We start from the raw sequence: 15045 nt of genomic DNA, 5'->3' as shown, positions 1-15045 counted from the left end.
GTGGCACAGCTGTAGTTCCCTGTAGCCTAAACACTGTTACAGAGCTACAGAGGAACTACAGTCTTCTTTGCAGAAGAAACATCTTCAGAGTTCAGGAACATCTGTGACTTGTTCTAAAGCTCCTCCAGCCTCGTCTCGACCATGACCTCTGGTTCTTCTGCTGACAGTCTCAGGACCTAAGTGTTCTTCATGCTCACCGTAGTGCTCTGCTCAGAGAATCAAGGCTTTGACTCATTAGGCTGGAGCATGGCTCTGCTTCACGAACACGTCTCTGCAATATCAGCAGTGACAGTCGGCACACTGACTCATGGGAAGTGCAGTTCATAAACATATTTACTAACCATAAATATGAACAACTCAGACGCACAATGATCAGTAATGTCATCACCTTTATTAATATTAAAAGCAGTTTGAGACAAAGACATGAAAGGAGGCGGTTACAGTCCAGTGTCTATGGCGTGTTCTGAGATCGCTGAGGCATCGTCACCACCTCCAAACGTGTCGCTGCAGATTCAGTAGTACTGACAGGTGTAGAGTTAGAAAACCAAGTTCACTGTAAAATAGTTATTATCAAAAACATTACTGATCCCTTTGTGAGTAGAAAAGAACTCTGTGGAGCTCCGGGGAACACTTGATAACCGCCGTGACAAGGAAAACAAGGTAGTTAGCACATTAATACAAGTACATGCTGTGAGCCAATCAAATCACTTTAAATCACCAAAGGAAACACGGAGCACATGAGCTCGTTTGGTGAACGACGTCTGTTTTCATTCAAGTGACAGGTGTCGAACTCCAGGCCTCGAGGGCCAGTGTCCTGCAGGTTTTAGATGTTATATTGATCCAACACAGCTGATTTAAATGGCTAAATGACCTCCTCAACATGTCCTGAAGTTCTCCAGAGGCCTGGTGATCTAATCATGTGATTCAGGTGTGTCGACCCAGGGTGAGATCTAACACCTGCAGGACACCGGTCCTCGAGGCCTGGAGTTGGACACCCCTGATTCAAGTGAAAAACGCTGGGTATGAAGCATTGAGGATGATCATTTTCACCAAACTTCACTCAGTGTTTAAGTAAAGATGTGGAACGAGACGGCGCGTGACGTTATGTAAGGACACAACAAACCAACGAGTATAATCAGAGTGACACCTGAAAACAGCACAAGTGTAATAATGACTCGTTTATTCACATGTGACGGAGCGAGTAACTGTCCAACAACACAAACTACTTTCTTCAAACGTCTCTGTCCTTCATCATTAGTTACTGTAACTGAACAGGTCGTTTTTAGAATCATTTTCTTGTCTTTGTATCCAAAGCTGTGACTTTACTGAGCAACAGTATCAGGATTTGTTTTGGGCGGAGTCACGTGTAGCTTTGTCTTTGAGCCCAGCTGGAGCCTCAGATCAGCTGAACTCTGTGTTTGTGATGCAAACTGAAATGTACTAACATTTTCTAAATAATTTGTCTGTAGTTTCCACAGATGATATCAAACAGACAAGAACAAAGTGGTGTCACAGTTTTGAAATCTAAAGCTGAAAAGTGGAGGTTTGGGCTGCAGCCATGTTAGGAGCCACAGCTTTATAGACGAGAGGGTGGAGGCCAGCCCGACTGTCAGCCAGTGCTATTATTTTAATCAGTTTCTTCGCTAACTCAGTTTCCCTGGGTCTTTTCCCGTGTGTTATGAATAAATCTGATCTTTTTTGGTACCAGTACTGGTTTTATTTTGTTGTATTTATCCGCGACACCTTAAAGGCCGGTCCGTGAAAATATTGTCGGACATAAACCGGTCCGTGGTGCAAAAAAGGGTGGAGACCGCTGTTCTAGAAATACTGTGAAGTTGGGTATTTTCTCACGAGTCCATGGGAACTGGTTCCCTTTGAGCCAAGCAGCACTGAGAGAAGCTACAGCTGCTGCCTTTAAAATGATCCAAGAAGATAAGAACAAATAATAAATCCTCTTTAAACAGAAGAACGGTTTCTGTTTTTCAAGTTCCAGGTCAGTCTCAACGAGCTCTAAGGTGGACGTCTTCACTAAAACTGATTTCAATCTGAAACGAGCCGATTAAAGAATACTGAGGTGTCACACCGGAGCGAGGGGTAGGGCAGTGGGAGGAGTTTAGCGATCCACTCCAGTGCTTGCAGAGCTACAAGGTGGTGATGAACGTGGCAGCAACATCCTCAAACACTTCCCTTCTTCAGTAGAGAAGGAAGTCATTGAAGTGATCCCTTCTTTCATTCGTACTGTGTATTTACAGCATGTTTAGCTGCTGTCAGTGCAGCATGCAAAGATATCCACTTACAAACAGATTCCTCCCTACGGTGCTGCAGTCAAGCGCAACTAATGCAAAGGTACAGGAAGCGAGTGGTTGAGTGTGAGGAGCACGAGCCGCAGTCCTAACGATGGCCCGTAATGACTACAGTGAAAAATATCTAATATCAAAAACATTATCAAAACTTCTACTCTAGATGTAGCTATCAAACCTGGAGCGCTGCGAATGCTAACAGTGCTCTCCTTCTTTGTACAGTAGTTACTCACAGTGTTTATATACAAGTCATTTCACATATTAGTGCCTTGGAACAAAGGTGCTGGTTCAGTAAGGGATGGTGCCGTGATCGGGTCTGATCTCCCCGACGGTGCTGGAGCTGATCATGGGGAAGAAGGACAAAACATATTACAGGTCACATCTGCTTTTATATCACCGTGTAAGTTTGGTTGAGTTTAAGTGTTTACCTTAAACGCTGCATTAGGTAAAGAAGCTGGAAAGGAAAAGACAGAAAGAGGCGTTTAGTAACTGTACGACTCGGTGCGTCACTAACAAGCCTGCTGTGGTGACAGAAGGCTGAGGCTTAGGGTGACACCACCAAGGATCTTCTGCAGGGTCAGGGAAGACTTTGCAACAATCACAGGTTACGGCTTCGAAAGCAAAGTGCCCCAACTCTGACCGCTGACCATGACTGCATCTCTGATGTACAGTAGCATCACTTCACTCAGTACTGTTAGACTCCTGAATGACGATGTTGTTCAGTAACAGACAACTGATCCTTATGAGTTTAACTGGACGCTGACAAACAGGGTCCAGTCAAACATGAACAGCATGTTTGCTCCACATGTTTGAGTTGCACCTGTACCTGATGTAACCTCTGATCTGTTTTACCTGAAATGATGCGTTTACATCGACTGCTCACAGCACAACAATAAAACGCCTGCACTTAGACATTACATGGGCTTACGGTTCATTTCAGCATTGGTCTGAACATCTTAGTGCTTATGTTGAAGGCCCTGCATTGTGCTGGACCCTAACCCTGACTGCCTGCTTTGTTCCTGCAGGTCAAACAGCTGTTTCTGCTGCAAACAAACGTTTTTATTAATTTTCCTGGACTATTGTTGATCGTTATTTCATCTTTTTTCTTCTGTTTCTGTGGGTTTGAACTCTTTTCCATCATATTAAGGACGTCACAGGCAGCATAACATTTCCACGGCCTCTCCAGACCCTTTTCGTGTCTTTCACATTGCTCAGGGTGAATCTATGAAAAGCACAGGGCCCCACTGGTGGACCTGCCAGTTCTGGTATTCTATGGCAAAGGCCAATCAGAGTCCACTGGAGGCTGCCCTCATGAAGTCTGTTGTTTGGTCAGAGCCATTACACAGTGGCCAGTTAGAGGTCATCCTGTTCCTCGTTGCATAAAGAAGCAAATACTGGTCCTGCTGATGGTTTATGGACGTACAGTCCTCTACCTGCCTGCTACTGCAGACTATGCTAGCAGACAGCAAGCAGTACTGACGTGATGCTATACTCTGATTACTCTGATTAAACGTCAGCTGCTGTGCACAGTAAGTAGTAAATACATTAGTGTAGTTTGACCTTTGACCTCAGATTTGCTGAATGTTGTGGGTACAACACTGACCACAGTGAAGGCAAGCCTAATATTAGCATGCTTTGGTAGCATTCAGATGCAGCTACAGGGCTTCTGTGCAGTTTAGCACAACAGGAGCCACGTTTGGAGAAAGTGAGCTGTGACTGTGCCACTGTAGCCAAACATGCTAGCTGTTAGCTAGTTCCTGCATTGTTTTTTCAGCTTCTTGGGCACGTGGATTCCTGTGTTTCTGTTCATCATGGCGTCGTTATGTGTGTGATCAAAATCATATCAGCATTTCATTTCTAACTGTGGCACTTTAAAACCAGTACAGATGGTCTGCTGCGACAGTCGCTAACGCGTTGCTAACTACAGCTAGCTAACACCGCTACACTAAAACAACAGGACATGCTGCATGGAGAGCAAAGAGCCAGGCTTTGGTTTGAAATACAGCGTGTGGATGGTGGGACAGACGTACGTGTTCAAGTGCTAACAAAGCTTTAATATGCTAGCTGCTGGTGGGGGTTCTTCTACTGCCAGCTTGTAGTAATTAGTAGTAGTTAGGTGTTAATACGAAACTGAATTCATTAATTGTAATTAAAGAATTATTAATTTAATAATTAATTTTTTAGAATTTTTTAAATAAAATGTATTTGTTATATATTCACATTTATTTTTAAATAATAATAATAATGAAAAATGATGAGTTTGTGGCACATTCTTGCTTCCACACAACACTGTTAGGGTCACATGACTACCCCACAGCTGCACCTTAAACAGCACACAGATCACACAGCAAAGCTCAAGAGAAGTCTCCACATGGATCCATCACACCCACCGGTGACAAACACACATGCGGTGTGTGCGAGTGTCTCACGAGTAGTAAGCCGACGCTTTCTTGCTGGAGTACGGTGGGAGTCGGCGCATGTAGAGAGGGGGGGGCACCCTGATGAAGCATGGAGGAGGAAGAATGAGTGTGATGATGGAGCTCAATAAGCCTTGTCCCTAAACAGCAAACTGAATGTTACGCTTGATTCATGCGTCAGAGCTGCAGGATAAAACTGTGACGTTACAACAGCTATGAAAACAAACACGAGTCCCAGCAGACAGGAGTGTTTGTGTGGATGCAGGTTTATTATGGAGCATTGCAATGAAGAAATGTTGCTCTTTAGTTCACACTGCAGCCGTAAGCTGTGCTGATGTTTGCTGACTGTTACACTCACTAATACGACAGCTCTTACTGCAGAACATTTAAACGGTTTACGAATGTTTTTGATGATCATTTGCTGCAAAGTGAACCGACTGTGAAAAAGGGCGTTTTGCACCCAGTGTGTCGAAGTCCTGTTTGGAAGTGCAGCCACATTTATCTGACTCACTGAAGATTCACAAAGTCCTGAGAACAGCAGTCCACTTCAGTACCCTGCTCAGTGAGTCTGACCTCTGACCTCCACTCTTTCAAACAGCAACACCAATCAAAGCGCAGCGTGAACCCTCCATGAGGTCGCCTAGCTGTGCGAGTGTTTAACACCTCCCAGAGGTACGTTTGCATTTCTACTGAGGCTGGAAAACACAGAGCCATCAAACATCTGTACGGTCACACGATGTTTACAGACAAATGTCATTATGGTTGGTTATTGTTCAATGAAATGTTAAGACCTGAGAGTACTTTACACAGCAAAAAGAGACGCTCTCCATCAGTGCATTTAACAAACCAGTCATGGCAACCAGTACGATCCCAATAACAGTGATTGGATATAACGAACTATAATTCTTTCAGACGTGCTGCTGCCATCAAATGAAACGAACCTTTGTTCTTTATAAAGCTGTTCTGCTGTCACATTTATGACTTTGCAGATTGTTGTGTTCTGTTATTATTCACATTTTACACAGTTTGTCCCAAAACTGGGGAAAACTGTCTCCCAGTACTGACGGATGTGTGGACACGTACTGGCCACAGCAGCTGTCTGCAAATCGTTTCATTTACTGGTACAGATGTTGCACAGTGGATCCAGCAGAGGGCGCTCTGACTGCTGTAAGGACCAGCTGCTGGGAGCAGAGCTGTCTGTTCTCACATCAAGTATGGCTATCAGTTAATAACAGAGCCCGTGTCGGTGTGGCTCGAGCTGCCAATCAGTGAAACGTGTGTGTGCAGCGTTTTCTCACCAGCTCGCCCGCACGGCCTCGATGTCGCTCACTAAGTTTTGAGCCAAACAAATTCCAAAGATCTGTGGATGAAACACAAGAAGAGTTGGACACCCGAAGGACCCGAGAGCACGATGCGTTCGCTCGACACCCGAAGGTGCGCGGCACCGACCTGCAGCAGCGCAACGCCGATGAAGATCCCCGCCACCAGCGTGAGGTTGTCCTGCAGCCACTTCTCAAACTGGGGCACGCAGCCTTTAACGTTGATGTAGTCCTTCTGCTCGGAGTCCTGCGTGCACACAAACATGTGTCATTTCAGATATTCATGTCCCGGGGCTTTGGTCGTGACAGGAACAGAAATGACCTGTAACAACGAGTCTGTTTCCTTCTTTCTTTGCAACGTTCAGACTTCTGATACTCGGAGATCATCATTTGTATCCTCGATTACTAAAAGTTTAACAAACGTGGCGTTTTTGTCACGACTGCCGTGACCTGACCTGTGACAGACGGGCCTTTAACAGCGTTATGGAGCTGATGGATGAGCATGTGATGCTGGTTAATCACATGCTACATGCATGTATCACAGCCTTCACCTGTACACACACACTGACAGGAAGTCTGAAACACATTTAGTTTTATTATGATCCAATCTGCTGCCCTCGAACAAGAGGTCAGAGGTCATATATGACATGTTTTAAATCTTAGTATTATACCTTCTATATGTTGTTGTGAGGCCAATAAATCATTACGATGACCCAACTCTGCGCCCCCGCACTGGTTTACCAGTTACTCACTGGTTTACCAGTTACTTACTGGTTTGGCTCGAATGTCGTAGCCACACTGAGTGTTGATCACGTCCTCCTGAAAGCAAGAAACAATCCTGGGTTTAGCCGTGAGCAGGTGGAGTCAGCTGACCACACCGGTGACAAACAAACGCCAACATCAACAACGATGTGTGGGAAAGTCGTACCGCTGGGTCCTTGGTGCAGCAGGAGAAGGGAACGCCGCACTTTTCCCGACTGGGGTTTCCATCAGTGCAGTTAAAATAGATGTTCAGGTTCCAGTCGTCTGCTCCGAAAGCACCACAGCACTCCCACTGCAGCCAGGCACAAACACTCCTGTTAATAGGACTGCACACGATCAGCACACGCTTTAAGGTGGTCCGAGGACGGACACGTAGAAAGACGCGCGTTAAAAATGGACACTACTCCTTAAATGATCCAGTTCATGTCAAATACAAACTTTCACTACAATGAACCCGTCCAGCACATAGACTGCACCGCAGCTTTACAGCTTCATGGACACGGCACGTGTATTAGCATGCAGGCGTGACGCGGACGCTGTTACAACGACACCAATACCAGTATGATCATGTATGATGATGGTGTAATAACATTGTCACGCGTCAGTACTTACATATTCCTGAGTGAAATCGATGAGGTTCTGCAGGTCGATGTCGTCCCGATACGCCCGGATGTTGTTGTTGATGAACAGGTTGAGCTGGTCTTTAATCCAGTCCTTGAAGACAAACGCCAGAACTCCCGTCGTTAACTCCAGGAAGAAGATGATTCCAAGGAACACCGAGAACTACGACAGAAGAAGCAGACGCTCAGCACACTGAAGCCTGCTGCTTGTTGATGCGTGACAACGATTTGGAACATACAAACTTCAGTAGAAACGTGTTTTCCCGCAGCGCTCCGATGCATCCGGCAAAGCCCAGGATGAACATAACCCCCCCAACCACCATGAAGAGCCAGACTGGGTCCAGACCCCCCAGGTCTGTGATAGATGAGAGGTTGGACAGGACCCCCTGCAGAGGACAGACGCAGCACTCAGTCTGAGCCGGTTTGGTCAACAGGGCCACAAATAAATGCATGAACTAGTTTTTCAGCGTCACTCTGAGACAGGATATTTCTAACTTTAGAGATGTTGCACAAATGGAAGAAAGCAGTCTTACATATTTGTTTAATATGTGCGTTGAAGGACATGTCCTGGTCAAACATGACTCCAAGGTTCCTCACAGCGTTACTGGAGGCCAAGGTAATGCCATCCAGAGTAAGAATCTGGTTAGATACCATATTTCTAGGCTTTTCAGGGCCGAGTACAATAACCTCAGTTTGATCTGAATTAAGAAGCAGAAAGTTAGCGGCCATCCAGGTCTTTATGTCTTTAAGACATTCCTGCAGTTTAACTCATTGGTGTTTGTTATCTGGCTTCAGTTACAAGTGTTTGAAGCAAAAACCAACATTTGACATCATCTTTCCAAAGTTGCTTATTTCAGTGCTTCGTTTATCAGTTCTGTGAACACTTCCCACGTTCAAACAGAAGTGCTGTCACATGACCCTGGGAAACACGGAGCCCTCAGCTGTGTCACATTTCTGACTTTAGTAAAGTTCACATGAAAGTCAAGTACACTAAACAACACGAACACACGTGTGGAAAATGACTGACGGCTCATTAAATGAATCAGGTTTTGGATTGGAGGTCACCTGACTTTGCTTTGAAATGCTTGGCTGTCCACGCTGCAGGACAGGAGCGTGGGTTTCTGTGCTGCTTCCACGCTCGTGAGCAGCTCACGGAGTCACGCACACGCGTCCGTCACACTGGAACACGCTGACGTCTCAGTCAGTGTAATGACGTTGTTCTCACGTGTTCTTACCTTCTCACTCCACGCCCACAGTCCGATTCCCACTAAGGCCATGCCCAGCAGCTGCAAGACACGGACCACATCTCATTAAGGTGAAGATGCACGCGAACACAATCACATGACGTCACTGACTCAGTGTTATTTAAAGGTTTCCCCCGTGACGTTTCTCGTGTGTCACTCAGCAACAATAAGCAGTGTGTGTGCGTGTCCATCACACGGAGGCCCTCAGCTGTCATTAAAGCCGATTAGCTGTGCTGTGGACTAAGCTGCAGCAGGAACGCTCACGTTACTCTGAGTAAATGGTAAATGGCCTGTATTTATATAGCGCCTTACTAGTCCCTAAAGACCCCAAAGCGCTTTACATATCCAGTCATCCACACACACATTCACACACTGGTGATGGCAAGCTACATTGTAGCCACAGCCACCCTGGGGCGCACTGACAGAGGCGAGGCTGCCGGACACTGGCGCCACCGGGCCCTCTGACCACCACCGGTAGGCAACGGGTGGTGGTCTGAAGTGTCAGTAACGGGATCGATGCCTCCCCCGTTACTGATAATAACACACGTCACCCACGCACAGCTGCTCACCCAGAACAGGATGTTGAATCCAAAGATGAAGTATTTGATGCAGCAGCTGACTTCGTGGCCTTTGTAATGATTCCCCGACATGATCGTGGGTGGAGGAGACACGGCCTGCTGCTGCTTCACGGGGTTCGTGCCGTGCGGGAGGGAACAGGTTCAGCGCTCCGTGGACGCATGTCACCGTGGGCTTCCGGTCCGCACAGAGGCCCTGGCACACGGACGGATGTGACCCGCTAACACGGAGGAAACACGGATAGCAAACAAACAGCGGCCCTGATCTACGCCGGACAAGTGCAGCGCATCTCCGCCGCTCCCGACAAGCGAAGGCGGCAGGAGGCGGGGCCAGTGCGACGGAGAGTCGGAGGTGATTGGTTAGAACGACACAAAGGCAGGACAGTCTACCAATAGGATCCAAGGAACACTGATGTACTTCCGTGTCGTTATTGCAGCGATCGTTCCAGATCAAACACTAGTTTGGAAAATTCTCCTGAATGTGTTTAATGAAGACGCGCAAACTGTCCCGGGATTACACGGAGAAGCCTTAAAGCGCGCGGACAGGAAGCGTTTCACCCACAGTCGTGTCAGACCCACGGAACCAGATCAAGACCAAAGCTAATGACATTCATGTTTGGAGAGAAACGACACACACATTCATACACAGTAGAAATCTCAATGCTGCAGCTTCTTTCTTTCTCTCCAGGAGCCCACAGCGGCTCATACGCTGCAGCAAAACTATAATCATAGTTAAATGAATGTTTTGCTACAGTCACTGAGTCTGTGGAGGAAACACGGGGCCTCGCTCTGTTCCGCGTGGTCCAGTTAAAACAGCTGGTGAATAAATAAAAACATGTTTCTGGTTGATTTTCAGATTCATGTGAAGTTATTGGATCATCCGATGCTGTCATTGATACACGTGTTCTTTATGCCAGCACATATTGATACATTCAGTTCAATTCAACTTTATTTATATAGCACCAAATCACAACATCAGTCATCTCAAGGTGCTTCATATTGCACAGTAGACCCTACAATAATACATACAGAGAAAAACCCAACAATCATATGACCCCCTATGAACAAGCATTTTGGCGACAGCGGGAAGGAAAAACTTCCTTTAAACAGGAAGAAACCTCCAGCAGAACCAGGCTCAGGGAGGGGCGGGGCCATCTGCTGTGATTGGTTGGTTGCAAAGACATGCTGTGGAAGAGAGACAGAGGTTAATAACAGATATGATTCAATGCAGAGAGGTCTGTTAACACATAGTGAGTGAGAAAGGTGACTGGAAAGGAAAGACTCAATGCATCATGGGAATCCCCCGGCAGCCTACGTCTATTGCAGCATAACTAAGGGAGGATTCAGGGTCACCTGGTCCAGCCCTAACTATATGCTTTAGCAAAAAGGAAAGTTTGAAGCCTAATCTTAAAAGTAGAGATAGTGTCTGTCTCCTGAATCCAAACTGGAAGCTGGTTCCACAGAAGAGGGGCCTGAAAACTGAAGGCTCTGCCTCCCATTCTACTTTTAAATACTCTAGGAACAACAAGTAGGCCTGCAGAGCGAGAGCGAAGTGCTCTAATAGGGTGATATGGTACTACAAGGTCATTAAGATAAGATGGGGCCTGATTATTTAAGACCTTGTATGTGAGGAGCAGGATTTTGAATTCTGGATTTAACAGGAAGCCAATGAAGGGAGTTCTGTTTGTCGCTGTGTATTTACCACCTCCATTAATGAAGCTTCCTCACATCAGAGGAGCCACACAGCTCCTCCTACGAGCCGGGACAATGCTGGCACATCTCTCTCTGTTCCCTATGTGTTGTTTCTGTTCCGTTAAAGTGAGTTTCAAATCTCTCCAAGGATCTGTCGTCAGCCTTAAAATGTTTCATTTCCTTTTGTGTATATCCAGGAAGGATGTGTGCACATATTGTTTCCTCACCAACTCATTTTCCCTTTGACTAGTTCCTTTAACATGTTGACTAGTTTTCCATCACGGTAACCACAGTCAGCAGAAACCAAGCACAGCCACAGTCCGTTCTTTATGCTGAGGGTTTATTTCAGTTCAGTTTTCAAGAGAGGTTAAAGGTCAAAGCAACAGTGGATAGAAGTGATGTAATAGGCAGAAGAACATTTAGGAACAGTCGTTTCATGTGAGGCGTGAGCGGCAGAGGATCTGTGCGAGTGTAAAGACCGCTGACATGAAGAAGACAGTAACAGCTTTACACCACAGAGCTCCACCTGCTGACGTAGCAGCTCCGCTGACACAGAACAGAGCCGCCTGCAGACGCTGCTGATGTTTACATCATCCTCTGATGCAGGCAGCAGTGTCAGCTCCCTAATACTGACTCAGCACACGAGCTGTTCCCCGGGGAATAATTACATGTGCATTATTAATATTAAGCAGTCTTACAAAAACAAAATGCAAATGTTACCTAAAAATCTTTGAGCACAATTTAACCTCAAAATGTTCCAGAGCTCCCGCCTCAGTGCTGCCGTGCTCCTATGTGACTGTCTGTGACGTGTAAAGTAGCTTTAAAGCCATAGGTGGGCGGCTCCACCTACATTAGACTGATGTTAGCGAGCGAGGGTGTGCCTGGTAGAGCACCAGTAAGGGTTCGCTCAGAGAGCCTCTGTGGAGACAGTACAGACTCTGTGTCAGGGCTTCATGGAGCACCAGACTCCCGCTCTCGTCCGTGTAGCGCAGCTGGAAGCCCAGAGCCTCCACGGGCTTCGCAGTCAGCACAGCAGACACATCGAAGACGTCGTAGCCAGACGGCGGCCGCTGGTCCAGGGCCAGCTGTCTCTCCTCCAGGACGGGACGTTCGTCCAGGCGTCCTCGTGAAGCAATGACACTGTGCAGAGTGACAGACACGCTGAGCGGCTGAGGGTGGAGGGCTTTCCTGAACAGGACCAGCTCTGCACCCATCATGAAGGGGCTCAAGCTGGTGATGTTGAACCAGATCCATCCCTGCGGGCCTGCAAAGCATCAAATACAGAGTGTTAGAAGGACTCACACAGCTCCGCCCGTGTAAAGGCTCAGAATCAATGAAGTCCAATGTATTCTTCAAAGATGATTGTAAATATGCACCAAAGGTTCATTCATTTGAAGAATTAAAACAAAATAAAAAAATCAGCACTGCATCAGGTGAGTCAGCACTGCATGTCGTCTTTTTTCTCTTGGTGGTGAGAAACTTTACAGCAGCAGCGATGAGCAGATTTCAGTGGAAACATCTGAAGATCGTTCTGTCTGCATGTGAAGACATTTGAAAGCAGAGAAACTAAAGGAAACACTATCAGAGGGAGCACATGACAGTGACGAGAGGGACCATACAGGAAGTCCAAACTCAAGGCCAAACATGCAACGTCAGGGTTTCTCGTGAACAATAAGACGTTTGTTGCTGCAGCAGAAAGAAGATGCAGCGGTTACTTCATGTCACACGTCAGTGATGCAAATTTAAAACACATATAGCAAAGTTCAAGCTGTTCTGATAATGCAGGGATGTTGCTGTGAACTACAAAGTGTCAGCTTAGTTTTATTTGTCCTCTAAATAGCATCAAAAACATCGACATCGAAAATCACTGCAGATGATAAAAGATCCGCTCGTCTGCTCGTTACCAGCCAAGGAGCTGATGCGCTTTATTATTGTAGTTTGTTAAAACATTTCTGTTCCTGTTCTGGCCCAGTTGGACTTCACCTCCAGATCCAGATGTTACCTGTCTATGTGCAGCTGTGTTCAGCTGGAGCACAGCTATAAGCTAATGTTCACGCCTACACTTAAAGTGACCAAAGCTACAAAGCTGTCCTGTAGCCACGCTGATGATGATGAGTTCACATAACTATACTGAGCAGTGGGCTGTACTGTTGTTATTAGTGGAGTGAGGAGGATGAAGAGGAGGGGGAGGATGGTACAGAACAGTTTGCTGGAAAAAGTTATTTTATGCAGGCTTTGTGCGGCCTCCAGCAGCACGCATGGATATGAACAGCATGGCTGCCACTACGCTCCTCTCCATTCATGAAACAGGGATACATGATGCTCTGTGGTGAGTCTGCACGACAAAGGGGGAATTCAAAAAACAGCTATAGCACCAGTTTGTTGTGCTACAGGTCTGTGGAGCAGCAGTGGGACTTTCCAGTGTCTGTGCTGAATGATGCTACTTCAGCTGATTCGCTGAACTGTCTCTGTGAGATTAACAGACTGAAATAATGTGCATGTTTCTCACTTTAGCTGCTTTGGCACAAATGGTGCTTTAACCTGTTGATAACTAAAGATTCCACCTTAAAACTGCAGGATTGGATCTGTGATTATTCTTAAACGCTACAATATCCAACTAATTAAGCTGCTTTTGAAGGCAACATTTTAATGTTGACTTGAGGTTTGCACGTGTGAAAGGGACTGACTGCATTTCATTAATATTAATTACAAGGCACTGCAAGCATGACACTGTGATTGGCAGCAGAACCCTTACAGTTCATGTGCTGTCAGATGGCCGTGCAGGACCTTGAAGCCCTGCACGGCCATGTTTGTGGCCACAGTCGCTCTGCAAGTGCTCCAGTGAAACATATGAGCCCTTACATGACACCATGCTCCAGTTCCTCATCCACACACGGGGAACTTGCTGTTTTCTTGCTTTACTGCAGATCACGGTCTTTGATCACATCGTTATTGTCAAAGCAACATGTAAAGGATTACTGTGTTAAAGGAAGACTTTGAAATCCTTACCGCTGACACTCCGAAACCCCTGCACCAGCGTCCCGTCTGATTTCCCCAAATCCTGCACCTCCAGCGAGTCCAGCTTCTGGTAAACCTTCCTCATGTAAGGATGTGGTTTAGCATGGTGGCTTGCTGACACTTTGTTGATATGCAGCATTTCCAGAATAGCTTTGTCGAGCTCCTGCTCATCCTCGGCGTTTCTCTGCTGCTCCATCAACAACAAGCCCGTTACAGAGCACAGCAGGAGGAAACCCAGCGCCACATCCGAAACCTCCAAACATGTTCGTCCAGCCATTCTCACTTTCATTGTTTCCACCTTTATATCAGATATCAGCACTTCTGCTGCGCTGCTGCAGACAGTCCACCCGGCAGCATAACAGTGTGTGCAGGAACCCCAGGAGCTGTCAGAGCTTAGTGAACCTGAGGAATGCTACTTCCCCTCGAAAATGGAGTTTAATGAAGCACAGTGCTGCACTCTCTGAACAACCAACCACTGGGCCGATGCACTGGAAACCATGGCCATGTGACTCACCCCACATACTCTCCATTAATCAGTCTTGATACATTTATGCAGAAATACATGCAATGAAAGCATCTTTATGAATATGTGGCTGCTTTAGAAGAGAGTTTATTAGTTCACACAGCTCTATAACCTTACAGATCAAACATCAGTCTCTACTCCCCTGATGATGGTAAGAAGGCAGGACTGCATTGTAACAGAAGAGGCCTCCAGCTTGTGGGAGCACACCTGGACTGCTACATGGACCCACATTCCCCTTCAGTGTTTACACCTCACTGCTTAAGTGGCTGAAGTGGTGGTTGTTGGCTGTCGTGGTGTCTTGTTTGACATCCCTTTACAGCATCAAGTTTGGGACGGTGCCTCTAGATTAGCTCAGCCTCTTGAAAGCTGGGCTCAAACTTCAAGCAGATCCTCAGCTTCCCTGGGAAGTGCTGGAGAGGAGGATCCATCAGCTATGTGATCCTTGGAAACAAAACACCAGCTGCTTTTCCTGCTGGAGTTGTGTGGCTTTGCATGTATGATATTATACAACTGGAACATGGTGCTGCCCCCTGCAGGTAAGCAGCAGCTACTATCCAGGTCATGTATTACCCAGA

At 46.5% G+C, this 15045-nt stretch overlaps 2 protein-coding genes across 4 annotated transcripts; both read right to left on the bottom strand.

Moving 5' to 3' along the window:
• Positions 1-371: 371 nt before the first annotated feature.
• On the bottom strand, positions 372-9577 carry tspan5a (tetraspanin 5a). Of its 3 annotated transcripts, XM_080893401.1 has the most exons (11): positions 9232-9566; positions 8654-8704; positions 7658-7804; positions 7411-7581; positions 6965-7090; positions 6808-6855; positions 6167-6283; positions 6016-6077; positions 4691-4798; positions 2729-2754; positions 372-2640 (listed from the first exon to the last, which is right to left on the bottom strand). In XM_080893401.1, the coding sequence occupies exons 1-9, from the start codon at positions 9310-9312 to the stop codon at positions 4726-4728; spliced, it is 876 nt and encodes a 291-aa protein (XP_080749527.1). In that variant the 5' UTR covers positions 9313-9566; the 3' UTR covers positions 372-2640; positions 2729-2754; positions 4691-4725. The 3 variants fall into 3 exon arrangements, with proteins under 3 accessions (XP_080749527.1, XP_080749529.1, XP_080749528.1); XM_080893403.1 differs by lacking the exon at positions 7658-7804 and having other exon boundaries at positions 9232-9577; XM_080893402.1 differs by lacking the exon at positions 4691-4798.
• A 666-nt stretch (positions 9578-10243) lies between these two features.
• LOC308403748 (uncharacterized protein) lies at positions 10244-15026 on the bottom strand. The gene is made up of 3 exons (XM_080893443.1): positions 13939-15026; positions 11780-12193; positions 10244-10422 (listed from the first exon to the last, which is right to left on the bottom strand). The coding sequence occupies exons 1-2, from the start codon at positions 14234-14236 to the stop codon at positions 11781-11783; spliced, it is 711 nt and encodes a 236-aa protein (XP_080749569.1). The 5' UTR covers positions 14237-15026; the 3' UTR covers positions 10244-10422; position 11780.
• Positions 15027-15045: the final 19 nt, after the last annotated feature.

This window comes from Rhamphochromis sp. 'chilingali', assembly GCF_963969265.1.
Source record: "Rhamphochromis sp. 'chilingali' genome assembly, chromosome: 1".
Classification (NCBI taxonomy): Eukaryota; Metazoa; Chordata; class Actinopteri; order Cichliformes; family Cichlidae; genus Rhamphochromis; species Rhamphochromis sp. 'chilingali'.
The sequence above is the reverse complement of the archived record's forward strand: the minus strand, read 5'-3'. Positions and strand labels throughout refer to the sequence as shown.